Source organism: Acipenser ruthenus, chromosome 20, assembly GCF_902713425.1.
Source record: "Acipenser ruthenus chromosome 20, fAciRut3.2 maternal haplotype, whole genome shotgun sequence".
Taxonomy (NCBI): domain Eukaryota; kingdom Metazoa; phylum Chordata; class Actinopteri; order Acipenseriformes; family Acipenseridae; genus Acipenser; species Acipenser ruthenus.
In genome coordinates this window covers 30,881,273-30,897,497 of record NC_081208.1, presented here as the reverse complement: position 1 = coordinate 30,897,497, position 16,225 = coordinate 30,881,273, and the positions used below count along the sequence as shown (strand labels likewise).

Here is a 16,225-nt window from a genome sequence, read left to right as displayed (position 1 = left end):
AAATCATGAGGATAAAGTGACGGCGCGAAGTATTTAAATGAAGAAAGTTAGACTTGATCTAGGAGGCTTGTACGAGATTGCCATCCAGGGGCAGGCGCATTTGAGCCATGCAGCGAGTCTTGTTAAGGAAGAATAGCGGGAGAATGGGAGAGGGAGAGGGAGTGAGGGAGCGAGAAAGGGAGGGGAGAGAGAGAGAGAGAAAAAAAATATCTTGATCATTAGTCTGACTGTGGCAAGCCAGCAGGATCCTGCCATTTCTTCCACTGACAACACCCCGGGAGAAGGAGGAGCGTGGAATACGTAGAGGGCGTCAGAATCCTCAATTTCCAACTTAGCATCTTGGTAGGACATTTTCCCAAAGCAAAGCCCCACAATCCGAAGGCAAAAAAACTTCTTCTGCCTGATAGAGAGACAGAGAGGGAGAGAGAGAGAGAGTGAGCATCCCCCCAAAAGAAAGAAACCACGGAGCGCGTAAGCACTGGTCGCAAAGCTTCTACAAGCTGACAGCAACCCCCTCCAAAAAACCAAAACCAAATATTAAATAAATACATACAAAACAGGCAAGATCCGCTGCTGGTCTCTATGAATTCAGATCAGAAGTGCACGAGTGAATAAAAAGAAAGTACACGAATACGTGGCTTGTTTTCGGGTGCTCAGCCATGTCGTATCCTCAGGGCTACTTGTACCAGCCAGCAGCTTCTTTGGCTCTCTATTCGTGCCCGGCTTACAGTGCGAGTGTGATTTCTGGACCCAGGACTGAAGAACTTGGAAGATCTTCTTCGGGATCTGCCTTTGCTCCGTATGCCGGATCCGCCGCGTTTACAAACCCTTCCCCAGGTTACAACTCTCATCTCCAGTACACCGCGGACCAGGCGGCAGCAGCTGCTACCTTTACTTCGTACGTGGTGAGTGAGTTTCTGTTCTATATTGCACTGTGCAAAACCCCCAAACCAATGCATGCAGTTGCTTTGGTCAAAAACTTTCAAATCACTACTGTTTTTTTTTTTTTATTGTAATGATGACAAAAAATAATGTTTTCATTTGTTTGTGGTTTTTAGGGCTGGTATTGCTTCATCTCAAGCGACATGTTTTAATGGGGCGGTACTGTATATTTGCAAGGATAGATTCTAGTAAAGCATTTGACGGTTTGTCGATAATTAAACAGATTGTATTTACACTGTAGGCAGCATTGTAATGATCAGTGTTATTATTTCTTATTGCATTAGCGTACATTACAACCTGCGATATGGCACACTACATAAATGTAATAGACCCTGTATATATATATAAAATATGAATATGAAGACACGTTGTAATAACTGTGTCAGCAGCGGTTTATGCGCTCACACACACACTCGTCAAAGTACGTTGCTTCGGTTTTTCCACTTCAGTGGGGTTTGGCTGGTAGTTACCGAGTTACTATTTTGTTCTCTTTTCATATATATATATTTTTTTTTAATTGTTGCATTTGTATAGAATCTAAAATAAGCAGTGTGTTCAAATGTACTCTCAAGTCTGTGTGTTTAAGGTATGCGGGTCTGTACAATGGATCCCTTTCTTTGTTGTAAGTATTGTAAGATACTTATGTGTACGATTATAGCTGCAAGCTTGATTGTAGCTGCAGTCTGCTGCTGGTATACATTTTACAGTATGAGTTTATTGAGACATTTGGCACCAGAAGCTGAAAAACAACCAGCGCTCATTTAAATGTGTTCAAGTATAGTTTTACAAGTCAAAATACATCTGGGACTTTTTTTGCACACTTTTACACCCTTTAGTATTTTATTTTACAATTATGAAAACGCAAAAGGAAACACTGAGAGAGGGGCAGTATTGAGATGGGGGTATTTTTCAAACCATTATTATGTATTTTTTTTTCTTTTTTGAGCGTGCGGTTGTTTTAATGTGTTCCTCTTTTCCACACATGCTCACTGTGTTCGGTCTGCTTCTCTTGTCTTTTCCTCAGGGTTCTCCCTACGATCACACGACAGGGATGACTGGCTCAATGGGATACCATCCTTACGCCCCTTTGGGCTCTTACCCCTACGGAGACCCCGCTTACCGGAAAAATGCCACCAGAGATGCCACTGCCACGCTTAAGGCCTGGCTCGGCGAGCACCGGAAAAACCCTTACCCCACCAAAGGGGAGAAGATCATGCTGGCCATCATCACCAAAATGACTCTGACCCAAGTGTCCACCTGGTTCGCCAACGCCAGGAGGAGGCTGAAAAAGGAAAACAAAATGACCTGGACCCCAAGAAACAGGAGTGAAGACGAGGAAGAGGAGGAAAATATTGACTTGGAGAAAAACGACGACGATGAACCCCATAAGCCTATAGAGAAGGGGGACTCGTCGACCGACACTGAGGCGAGCGGTCAGTAAAAATAATGCATTTTTCATTCAAGTCGTTTCCAATCATAGCGCACAATTCATTGCTGGTTAATGGTGGTGTATTATTTATAATGCAACAATTGCTTTAAATAATAATCAGGCTGTCTAGTCTGGTTTTCATTTGACTTATCACTGTAGAATAATATTTACAGGAAATGGGATTTAAATCTAATCAATAAATAAACCCAGAATTAAATAACACAGAGAGTGAGATAAAATAATAATAATAATAATAAAAACACGAATTAAAAGCGCGCTGCTGTGCACATTCGATAATGCAAATACCATGCATTTTTATTGAATTGTACTGGAACAGCAGGCTTTTTTCCTCACTTTTAAAACATTTGTGAAGCCCGATTCATGGTTCCACGCACTTGAAACTGCAATCATATGTGTGTAGTATTACACAGCAGGTTACATCATCAAGTACCAACGTATTTAAAGTTTTTTTTGTTTTGTTTTTAACAAATTATAGGAGACCCGAAGATGAACTCAGGGGACATCGCTTGCGACAGATTTAAGGAAGAACTTCGTGTTAAAGAAACTGGTCCCGTTTTGTCTGATTCGGAACTAAAAGACCAAGAAGACCGAATAGACATTCTCACCGACTCCCCCAAAGCAACAACCTCGACCCCCCCAACTGTGCCTCGACTTGCTACTGAGATCATTGTGCAAGAAAACCAAACAGAAACGGTGCATTCATCAAACGCGGCGTCAAATACAGCAAACGCTGTCAACGGCAACGCTAGGTCTGTGATTCATTCACCGCCGACTGTTCCCAAACCCAAACTTTGGTCTCTTGCTGAGATCGCCACATCTTCGGACAAGTCTAAGGAAAGTAACGAGTCGTCACAGCCCTCAGGCCCGGGTCAATGCAGTGTAATCACGGGAAGAGCCTCGTCTCCTTCCCGGTCCCCCTCGCAGCAGTGCACTTTCCCGAACAGTGCTGTCCTTTCCCGGCCAATTTATTACACCTCTCCTTTTTATACAGGGTACACGAACTACAGCACTTTCGGACACCTTCACAGTCACCACGGAGCGAACTCGGCATCTGCGACACATTTCAATGGATTAAATCAGGCTGTACTGAGTAGAGCCGAGACTCTGGTAAAAGAAACTAAATTCAGGAGCCAAACGCAGGTAGATCTTTGTAAAGACTCACCTTATGAACTGAAGAAAGGTATGTCAAACATTTAATACTGGCTTCCTCTCCGATCACGTGGACAATTTTTAATTTATTATTTTGTGTTGGCAAACAAATATTTTCAGCGAGGGATAAAATAAATGCTTATTCACAGAATATCTTAACCGCAGCCGCACAAGAGAATTTGTATTCAAACTAATATGTATATTTAATGTAGCATTTTGTATTTAAAATGGACAATATGATTCTTTGAAGTAAATTATGGAAAAAAATACCCTTGTACAGGTATCAATGTTGTTTATATATATATATATATATATATATATATATATATATATACACACACACACACACACACACACACACACACACACACACACACACACATACGTGGTTTTCCAACGTGTTTCATAGTGAAAAAAAAAAAAACATTTTGCATTTAGGCTATTTTAACCCATATTGGTTCTCCTGGGTATGAACTGTTTATTTATCTTTTTTTTTCTTAAATAGTCTACTTATCAGACACTGCCATCTAAAATCGCTTTTGTAAAAATGTAAATATTTATTAAAGAGACGTTTAACATAACAGCCATAACAGGGTTATTATTATTATTATTATTAGAATATGTGCAAAATGCATCACTCAGTTTAATATCGTTTTTAATATCCTAATGTCTGATACTACACATTTGTGACGAGGAGATGCAACTCTGAAAAGAGATAAACACTGATAAACCAACTGAATCGTAAATGTTTATTTTTAGAGGTCAATGCAAAACAGGTGTTCAAAGGATCCCAGCGACGATTAACCCTTTGGAGGCTTCGGGCTTTTAATATTGAGGCAAAAGACCGTTTTTCTTCTTCTTCTTCTTCTTCTTCTTCTTCTTCTTCTTCTTCTTCTTCTTCTTCTTCTTCTTCTTCTTAATAAACAAAAAGGTGTCAGACGCATTAACATCAGTTGGAAATTGATATAATAATACCAGCACACACTGCAATCTCTTAACCTAATTACATCCAATCAGTGTCGTGTTTTATGCAAAGCAATCAGATGGCGAACTTTACTAATGAGTTCGATTTTATGCCAAATTTAGCCCTCATTACTATTAGCAAGGCGAGGCAACGCTGTAGACACACGCACACGCACACACAGAGTAAAGGGATTGTATCTGGTATTTTATAGTATTTTTGTTTTTTTTCTCATGTTTTGTTAATTCCTATTGTAATTAGCTTTCATATAACCATGGTACAGCTTAGGCTTCGATGGACGGCTTTGTGTGTTTGTTCAAATGTAACACATACAGCCAGTGCTGGCAGTCAAGCAGCACACGGGCTGCGTGCAAACCTTCCCACTCACAGGTAGGTGTCACACTTGTTCTTAGTATTGACTAGTTCTAAGAACTAGTTCTTAGTCTTCATTAATCCGATGTCAAAAAGGATTCATGTATATGGCAGAGAGAGAGAGAGAGAGAGAGAGAGAGAGAGAGAGAGAGAGAGAGAGAGAGAGAGAGAGAGAGTGAAAGAGAGAGAGAAAGAGAGAGAGAGAGAGAGAGAGAGAGAGAAAATATCCCAGCAGGAACAGTAACGAGAATTCACCTGGTTTGCAAACGTCTCTACGCACGATACATGTAATACATATTTATAAAATGTGTAATTTGTTTTGAGGATTCAGTGTTTTTTTTTTTGTTTGTTTTACTATTTATCACCTATAAAACTATGTATAAGCCGATTGAAAGGAGTTTTTTTTTTCCCCCTAACGAGGTTGCATTATAAAGTGCAGCATTAGGTATATTATTGAAAACGCCAATTAAAACACCAGGTTCGGTGTGCAATCCCGATCCAACACTGCGCTGAGTTTCTCCACAAGTTTACTACCCAATACAATGATTGCACAGTTCAAAATGCTCTACATTGGCTTTCTTTCTTTCTGTATTTATTTATTATTATTTTAAATCCGCATAACCATTTTCCCATTTTTGCTTTTGGAATTTTGTCCAGGAAGCTTTAAAATACTCACACATACAGAGACAAAGAAATCGTAACTGATTTTACTTTATAAAAACATATTTTAAATGCTGTAGTCATGTACAATGGTACATTTTTAAATAGTTATACGGGGAACCAATTCTGAATTGCAGCAACAAAATACGGTATATTTTTCAACAGTGAGCGTATTTTATTAAATTTATAAAACACGATGTTGCCTAGTATACACGTTTCAATTCTTTATCGTTGCTATCAGATATGTATTTTTAAATTATTATTATTATTATTATTATTATTATTATTATTATTATTATTATTATTATTATTATTATTAGGAAGAGGAGGAGGAATAGGAGGCCGATGCACGATAGCAGGCTGTGTTTAATGGAGAGCTTAATGCCTCGCTTAGAACTCATTTGAAAAGGATTTTCTCACAATAAAGGGTTCCATCATCAATCTCCATAGTTTACTTTTTGCACTCCAGTTGAAATACTCCCCAGGGGCTTTGTGTAATTCTCTGCTCTAATGTCCTCTATTTTTCAGGCATACAGGTCTGGGGGATTCTATTTTTAATCAGGCTGAATGTGTGATAGTCGTGATTGCGGCACATCAGCAAGCTAAATGGCATAATTATGCATTTTCTTTCCCATCCCTCCCGGAGTTGAGACCGTCACTTTGGCTTAACAAACTGTCACTTAAACATCACGTTTACTTCCAGACAGAGATTCGCACATATAGGACTCTCTCTCTCTCTCTCTCTCTCTCTCTCTCTCTCTCTCTCTCTCTCTCTCTCTCTCTCTCTCTCTCTCTCTCTCTCTCTCTCTCTCTCTCTCTCTCTCTCTCTCTCCCTGTGTTTGTTTCATTTATTTCAATAAGAAGTTACTTCAAAATGGTGGGGTTAATCATTTTTGTAACTGTGATATTTATTTAAGAAAGGTTATAGCACAGTATCAAGTTGTGCGTTTAGTATGATTGTCTGTAATTGTTATTAAGCAATGATATAGTCATTTTAGTGTATTTGTAGATATATGCGAGGCTAGTTGTTTATTAGATGGGTTTTGTTTCTTTATTGAGAAAGTGGATCTTGTCACGTGTCGTGGAGGAGCGAAAATACTTTTACACATGGTGCGTTATTTCCAATTTTAAGAATGTGTGTGTCGGTCACTTAGAATTACGGCTACTTCAAATGTCCTCGCACGTGTAATTTGAATATACAACAGTTTAGGCCTCCGTAATCAGCCTATTTTATGGCTGTCAACAGCTCAGGTATTTCGTTTCTTTCACTCTGGCCACCAATAATGCACAATGATGTCTGATACGCTAATTTACCGAAGATCCTTTCCCCTATCGCTTACATGACTTTACATAAATATGAATTTACTAATTAAAAAACGTGGATGAACTAGTTAAATATATATTTATTTTATTAAATGATAGGCTAATTCTAGATCAAATATGTTCTAGTTTATACATAGGCCCGCTCTTTAATAAAAGGGGTTGGTAAAGGTTACGTTTTGCTGTGCTTGTGTTGTTTAATTAATTTGACATTCGTGTTTTACATTATTAATGTATGCTTGTTGGTAAAACACCTATTAATAGACACACAGGTATGTAGGCTACACAGGGAAGATAATTGAGCAATTACGAATCTGGTTGTGTTTTCTGTAAAACACGCATGGGTGAAGTCATGATGAAGCTAATTAATTGAAAGATTTACATGCACTAACTCTGCCCAGTCTCGGTGTGTGGGTGCGCTGGCATGGTGCTCTTCTTTCACGTGTACTGCCTTTCATTTTCTGTTTGTTTTTAAGAAAAGAGGAGACACAAAATGGTATAGTGCAATGAAGCTGAGAGAGACAGCAAACACAACCCAGTATCTTCAAAACTCAGCCAACCCAAGCATAACCAAAACCAGGTCCCCTCCCCTCTCTCTCTCTCTCTCTCTCTCTCTCTCTCTCTCTCTCTCTCTCTCTCTCTCTCTCAATATCAAATGTTTGAATATCCTTTTATCTAAATACACACGCGTTATATACAATATAACTTTTTTGTATTTTTTTTTTGGTTTGGAAATCATAAGTATCGCAACTTTTCAAAGTTATTAACATTGCCATAGTGAACGTTTTCATTTTCTTCCTTTTTTTTTTTTTTTTTTTAAAAAGCTCCCATTCCGGTTGAGTTGCCCAGTGTATTGTTCGGAAGTGGGGCATGACCGACCGATGTGAGAATGTTAAGTGAGGGTGAAACAGTTCCCACGTGTGGAAAAGCGACAGTGAACTAATTGAGATAGCCTTTGTTACACCATGACGTTGTTTTTATTATGGACATCATAGTCTATATGAATAATTGATTTCCTCTTCCAACACTAACAAACACCATTCACATACCGCGAATTTTGATAATCGATTTTATCATTATGAAGTTTTTTGTTTTAATTTGACTTAATAAATATAATTTGATATTTATATAAATAATTTGACTTGGTTACATTTGTCAATGCATTAGGCTACATAATAAGAAGAAGAAGAAGAAGAAGAAGAAGAAGAAGAAGAAGAAGAAGAAGAAGAAGAAGAATATTTTCAATGCCGAACCTAAACTTTAAGTGTTAAATAATCTTCAAAAATGTAATAGATTTTGACTTAACGCAGGCCATTAACATTTAAAACAAACCACAAAAAAATATGTCTATATACACCTGTATACCTAAACAAAATGCCATTGCCCTGTCTAAACTTTAGCTTATTAAATGCTTATTAAATCTTCTGGAGAGTTTCCAGAACAATGGCCGTGTTTCTGAAAGGCGTGAGTTGACTGTTCACGTTTATTTTACTTTCTGTATGGCTATACTTTAAAGCAAAGGGGTGCTCTGCGCACTCCATAAATAACTATTCGGACAGAAAACTGAAAAAGGGCTACAAATCGAGTCCATCTGGAAGTGATGGGGCTAATCAAAGACTTTCAGGGCTGAAATGTAAGACTGAGCTCTGGAACTCCGGTCTCCAAAGAAAACTCCATTGCGGTACGCGTTCCGCGCTAACACTCCAGGGACACTGCAACCAGAATCATGCAATTTACCTGCAGCATTTGCAACGTCCACAACTAACTGTTTCACACAAGGCAGCAGAGATCGTTTTCATTTTTACATTTTTATTGGGGGGACCGCCGGGGGGACGACAACAAATCTCAATTTGGTATGTTCTTCACTTTGGGCGCTCTTTTAAACGCCGAGTCTATTTTCTTTTCTTTTTTTTCTGAACAGTTTACTGCAGTGCTGTAGAATAACGAAAACACACACACGCACACGCACACGCACACACACACACACACACACACACATATATATATATATATATATATATATATATATATATATATATATATATATAAGAAAAAAGAAAAATATATTTCAGGTACTTAAAAAGGTACAATAATTGATTACAAATCAATGTCCTTCATCGGTTTTTTTTGTATTCAGCCGATGAAGGACTTGTAGTCCATAACGTCCTGATAATTGATTTGCAATCAATTAATCTACTTTTTTAAGTACCTGAAATATCCTTTTCTTTTTTCTTATTGATCATTTTGGTGCACAGCAGTTTTTCTTTTTCTCAAACTTTATATATATATATATATATATATATATATATATATATATATATATATATATATATATATATATATATATATAATTTATTTAATTGCAGTGGCAAATGGATACTTTAAATATTATTATTATTATTATTATTATTATTATTATTATTATTATTATTATTATTATTATTATTATTATTTATTTATTTATTTCTTAGCAGACGCCCTTATCCCTTATTACAGTCGTAAACAAAAATACATTTCAAGGATCACAGTACAAGTAATAATACCGTTAAGAGCAAGATAAATACAATGACTTTGTGTAAAAGCTGTAATATATATACGATTCGACATTGTTTGGAAAACATTACCCAATTAGTTTATCTTGCCTTCAGCTAATAATAGTCAATGTTGTCTTGACTTTAAGCAGTTTGCAAATTGTTAACCAGAGAACCACTATCAACCGTATTGCTTTATAAAAATGTGCGTTTAGTTTAATACACAGGTACAGGGGATAGGCTATATGAAAACGATAAATACAGCATTCCTGTACATTCAACGCCGTCTGTTTGAGATATTTAATAGCTAAACGAACATCATGATTTGGATCATACATTTGAACTAACAACTTTTAATGAGAATGCTTTGGGTAAACGAAATCAGACCTCTTAAAGTGTCATCATTTTAAATTGCGGTCCAGTTGAGTCAGTGTTTACTGGTAACAAACCATAGAAAGGAAATAAAGCTGTCCAAAAAGAACACAGTGTACTATTTGTAAAACATGTCATTTTATTGGGTTTTTCGTTTATTTAAATGGCAATGGATGCCACCCCCTCGCTGATAAAACAGTTAGCGTTTGTAGATTTGTTTATCTTTCTTATAGAAACAAAGCATTAAAAATAAAGACACAGAGAGAGAAGCCTCTGAAAGTCCAGGAAGGGACACTAGGCTAATGACCATGCTCGGGAACGCGCGTGTTAACGTTTTCGACACCTCTGTTAAAAAATGCATCTAGGCATCCCGCGTCTTTAAAATAATTCCCACTGGCTTCGACTCATTATTTGAAGTGGTTTCTTTTCTGAATTGTAGTCCATAGCCTATGTGTAATTATTGTTTAACGTGCGTCTACGTTTAGGACATTAAGATGTTTCCCACGAGCGACTGTGACTGAGCTTTCACGCTCTGCTCAGTGAAAACCGAAATTATATTTTGTAATAACAGATTCTAAAGCCGTTACTCCTCATTAGCTTTATAGTCAAGCTATGTATACATACTGTGTGCAATGTAAACCTATTCTCCAGTCATGTTTAAATGATAAATTGTGTTGGTAATTTTATTAATTTCATTTGCATTATCGCACTCGTTTTAAATATGCGTTTAAGGTCTTAAATTTAATAAAACCTAAAGCAGAGCCGATGAACATTATTATTATTATTATTATTATTATTATTATTATTATTATTATTTTCAAATTAAAGGTAGTTTTGTTTGCTAATAAAGCTCCACGGCCGTCGTTTTTTCTTCACGTTTAAAAGTATTTAAATTATATCATAATTCCCACCCTTTAAACCTGACACCCAAATACCATTGTCTGTTAAACAAAGAGCGTTCCTTTTTAATTGCATAACTGGAATGTGTTGACAAACAAAGCGATACATTGTTAATATCCAGATACACACGTCCAGTTCCACAACTTCACTACAGTAGAAGAGACTAGAGCACAGGCGAGACCCTGCATGGCCGGCCCTTCTTGCGCAGAATCAAATTGAGTTCAAAACATGTAAAGGGATACCTGCTTTTCTATGACATGCTTATATTATTAGTAAGGACATCTGTGACTAGCACCAAAACAAGTGTAGCCAAAAACACAACTGGCAATTTTTTTTTTTTTCAAACGAACAATATGTTAGTCCCTTAGCCACCACCGGTTTCTTTAAAAAAAAAAAAAAAAAAAAAAAAAACTGGCACAGACATTTGAATGGGGAGAAAGACGGGCCTTTACAGAACAAGTGGCAGCTTTGAATTTATCTTCTATTAGAGCCTCGGACACAATGTCGGGGTATTTTCTATCCCAGAGAAAAGAATCACTAATCTGCTCCAGCCCCGCCCTCTCTTTCCAAATCACATGACCTGACCAGCAGAACTGAAGCGGAGTAGACGTTTGCTGAAATCACTTTGACCGAGGGCTTTACTTTATTTAATCATCAAATCCCAGGAATGAAGCTCTTAATTCATTATGGGTGCAAAATATTCAGCCCAGCTGTGTCTTTCTGCATGGCTCCCACTCCGGTGGAGAAAGACCCAAGTCAATGCTGAGGTTTGCTGAAGTAAATTCAGGATAAATCACAGTTTTCCTGAAAACTGAGTCAGATGTTCTGATGTTCTACTGTCTCTATACATCCCTCCAGCCACTGTTCTCCAAAAAAAAAAAAAAAAAAAAAAACGGGGTGAAAACATTGTCCAGAGGAGTTGTTATCTATGTATGATTCTGCACTCATACATGTTAAAAGTCCTTTTTAAATATTTATGATGATATTGTAAACTGACCTAGATAAAGGGACAGTAGATGATTTATAACTATTTACCACCATCTCCCTTTAGAAGAGGTGGAATAGATTATTTAATTAAGTAATGTCACAAAAACAATCCCAAACTCACGAAAATAAATAGTGTGTCCCGTGTTTTCCCAACACTAACAGCACCCTCCTGGGACAGATTACATGGGGTATTTGCAGCTGTTTGATGTTTTAAATGAGGCCCAGATACTTCAGCTCCATCTTCTCATTAGAATTGCAAACAGCTAATGATAAGCGTTGCCCTTTGCTGTGAATGTGAGAGAATGGTAATGATGACGATGAGCATTTCACTATTATTAACTGCGGTTACCAATGAGAGGCCTTGAAGTTGCATCCAATGTATTTTTTTTAAGAAGAAAGAATTTCCTGTAACAACAGTAACATGGTACAGTAACAAACAAGGAGCAGTTGACTGAATATTCTGAGTTGCCTTTTACAAGTTTAGTTTTGGTAGCATTTTAGAGTAACGGACATACATTGCTAAGTAATAATTCACAGTGTAGCAGTAGAAACTATTGGTATTTACCATGTTATTACCATGTAATTACATGGCTATTAAAACACAATCAGTTCCAGAGAATACTGACCACTTCACAGAAATAGCTTAGTAAATCCGACCCAAACTGTTTTGTGCTGGAAATAACTGGCTATTGACCAGACCCCATTTAAGGGACTCACCACCTCCTTTCTATTGTTCAATGTTAATCAAAGTTTTTTTTTTTAACCAATCAGATTAAAGAACAGTCACACTTGTAGCCTCACCATTCCTGCTCTAAACTGCTTCTCTCTCTGCCTCCTCGTTCAAGCAGAGAACTGGATACAAGAGAACAAAACCCTGGATCAGAGCTGTCTCTTTCAGGTCATTTCTTCTTAATAAAATCGACCCAACCTGTATATTTTTCTCTGTATGATATATGAGGACACTGAACCCACAAGCAGTTGGATGATAACAACATACATTTTAAAAATGCAATCTATGTTTTGAGAAACATTCTACATTATTGCATTGCTAGAGTCTTGTGCAGGTTTGATTACTCCTTTTGTTTTTACATCCCAAGAATAGACTTATGAAAAGACATGCTGTGTATTGCTAAATGTCTTGCTTTTAAAACCATGCACACAGTTTTTTTGACACCTGTTCCGGCTTATTACTTAAATGTTATGCCTCACAGCCCCACTGCAGGCTGTTTAGATCTGAGATAAAAGTCATGATTATTTAATATTAATCTGGTGTGTTTTGTTCAGACACCTCTTTGCGAAGAAATTGGCTTTTATTTGCTTAAAGAAAACCACAGACTCTCCAGTTCATGCCTGATGGATGCAAATGTAAATGTGCACTTATTTAATTGGATCAGCTACCAAGATAAAAGAGCTAAACAGCTCCCAGTTTGCCAAATTATTTTCAGAGGCATGCAGCGATGTGTGGAAGAAAAGTTAATGAAGAAGAGAAGAGACACTCTGTACTTAAAATACTTTGGGTCTAGACTTGTTGAGAGAGAGAGAGAGAGAGAGAGAGAGAGAGAGAGAGAGAGAGAGAGAGAGAGAGAGAGAGAGGGAGATCTACTGCATCCCTGAGAATATAAGAGAAGCAATTATTTACTGCTTAATATGACTAGTGGTTTAAAAAAGAAAAAACGAGTGTGATTAAGAAGACAATATTATTATTATTATTATTATTATTATTATTATTATTATTATTATTATTATTATTAATAATAATAATAATAATAATAATAATAATAATAATAATAATAATAATAATAATAATCATCATCAATTTAAACATTATTTTAACAAATAACTTCTCCCTATTTCTGGTAATTAGAGTTTGTCACAGTTTTTGACATGTAGTTTGTCTTGAAAGTCAAATAATGCATAACATTTTTTTATTGCTGTCTTTACTTGTTTGGTTTTGTGTTTTACATCCGTGTGCACGAGACATTAACAAACAGTTACTGATACAAACATACTTTTGCTACTAAAGGCCCTTCCAAAACAAACTCAGTGGCTCGGTGCCAGTGTGTGCATGTTAGCTGAAGCAGTCTGATTAGTAGGATGACTTCCAGCCAAACAGAATAGATGAGCCCATCGAGGCAGCAATTTAAAGAGATAAGACAGCACCCCCAGCAGGGCTGCACTGGAAACCACCCGGCAAATCAAAACCTGCACCACCGATACCACAAACAGTCAAACAATCAATTGGCTTCAGATTAAATGCAGTCTCTATTTCCAGTTTCTCCGGTAATTCATTACCTCCTGACAATAGTACCATCTGGACATATGTAAGCACCTCTCACCTGTCTCCCTGCTTGAGCAGGAAGATATTTCAGGATGCCAGTATGCATAGGTTACAATATTGATCTTGTTGTCACCGTTACAACCCTTACAAATAGCAAGACAGTAGGACCAGCCCATTAAAAAACACAGGGTCACAAGGCCAAATCCTAGCTTCAAAAAGACCCATTTTAATTATTAAAAAAGGGAGGGAAATAAACAAGAAATGACATTCTCTTCAGCAGCTTCCTTTGATACAGAACGCTTTGCTCCACAATAAAGCAACAAGGCTTTGATCTGGGGACCATTCGCTGCGGCCGTTTGGGCTGAAATCAGTGGTGAAACTATGTGGACTTTACTGTTCACACTTGCTGCTCTCCGGGTTCAGAAAGGCCTGATTTATTAGCTTGTCAAGGAAAGCATTGTTCAGGAAGGCAATCAAAAAGCACTTACCTAGCTAAACTAAAATTACTGCCTTTTCAGGGGCTAATTTGTATAACTCCCATGGAGGAGCTTGGGAAGTGTTTGATGAGGCATACAATGATGATTGATGAATGTATTGCCCTGCTGCTCATCAAACAGTAGTAGTATATCTTTCTTCTTTTGGGGCGTTGTGTCGTGTAGTTATGGAGCCTGTGTAAAGCAACTCCAATAGGAGATTTCTATACCCCCCTTTAACCTGGCTGACCTGCAGAGTAGCTGAATGTAGCACAGGCAGTACCAGGGGGGCGAGGAGACAAAGGCCAGTTTAATAAGAGGTTAGATGAGAAATGTGAGCAAACGTCTAGCTGCCAGGTAGAAGCGCTCAGCTTTCAGCCTCCAACTACCTTGATTATTGAAGTGGGGGAAATGAAGATGTAACCAGATATAAAGTACTGAATAAAAAATGACAAAACAACTTAAAAGGATACTTTATCTCGTCTGCATTCTCCTATTATTCGATTTCACACCTGTTTAATATCCCTTCGTGTCTTTTCTGTATGAATCTTTATTGTAGTTCCTTCTTAGATCATTATTTCACGTTTACAAATATTCCATTAAAAATATCCTTCAACAATGTCTAAAAGTGGAGTTTCTGAAGTGAGCTAGTTTTAGAAATGACCACTAGGGGCATGTGACTATAATTTTACTCCTCTCTGAACCCGTGGCTTATGTATAGAGATTGTCCATTTGAAGTCCTCATTGTTGTGAGGGTGCAACAATTACAACAGCACACCCCTAGTGGTCATTTCTAAAACCACCTCCTTCAGAAATGTAGCCATGTTTGCTGGTATCACTATCAAGCATGACAAATAATTCATTGAGAAAGACAGAGAACACACATGATAGGATCTTTAACTGACCATTCAGTAGTAATAATAATAATAATAATAATAATAATAATAATAATAATAATAATAATAATAATAATAATTACATGAAAAACTTAGTTGAACAAAAACAAAAGGAATTTCAAAAACACAGGGCCTTCACCAAGATTATAGAGTGATAACTCCTAGACCATAGCCTTTATATATTCATTGTGTTCATACACAGCCCGGTGTCTGAAAGTTTACTAACAGTTGAATACCCCCCTGTGATTCTCGTGTAAAGTAATTATAGTCAATGAAGTCATTATTTGTTCTGCACCACAGACAACCAAAGAATGCTTTGTTAAAATAAACACATCAGTGTGTGCTTATGAATCTGGCAGTTTAAAATATCAGGTCAAATATAAACACATTAACCAACATTGCTAGTGCTTTGTAGTCCAGTACACTTTGACATGTGCAGAAAAATACTTTTTCAACAGCACTTTTGTCTCAAAAATGACCAGTTACCAGCCCAAGCCAACCCTACGGTAAGCCTAACTTAGCCAGGCTGTCATTTCCTCCGACATTCACCCCTTCACTGTGAATGATTACTGGATCTACGAGAATGAATACTAATGAAAATACACACACAGAGAAAACAATCTAAAGCACACAGCAGTATTGTACCGAAGTACTAGAGGTTAAAATGCAATGCAGACAGAAACTAAGGGTGATAGCCCTTCAATTAAGGTTGTACTCTACAATCCAGAAAACAATGCTGATCTTTCATTAAACATTTGGGATTTTTTATTGGTATTTGTTTGCAGCTTTCCAAGAATGGATCTGGAGCACAGGGCACAGACATCTCTGCACAGAGCCAGGAAATCAATCTGCCACCACTCCTTTCACATGGAAGACGAAATGAGATGTTCTTTAACACAATGCCACCCGCGGGTTAAGGGGATATTACAGCCTG

General features: G+C 37.3%; 1 protein-coding gene across 2 annotated transcripts in view; it reads left to right on the top strand.

The window, feature by feature from the left end:
• Positions 1-3,856, top strand: part of LOC117425528 (Iroquois homeobox protein 5a-like) — an 8,669-nt gene extending 4,813 nt beyond the window's left edge. The window contains exons 1-3 of one of the 2 annotated variants that reach the window (XM_034042503.3): positions 185-905; positions 1,967-2,375; positions 2,868-3,855. In XM_034042503.3, the coding sequence (XP_033898394.3) occupies positions 660-905; positions 1,967-2,375; positions 2,868-3,589 (1,377 nt within the window). In that variant the 5' untranslated portion in view covers positions 185-659 and the 3' untranslated portion in view covers positions 3,590-3,855. Of the gene's footprint in view, positions 1-184; positions 906-1,966; positions 2,376-2,867 lie in introns of those variants that run through there. The other variant, XM_058993926.1, reaches the window with a different exon arrangement.
• The last annotated feature ends 12,369 nt before the right edge of the window (positions 3,857-16,225 follow it).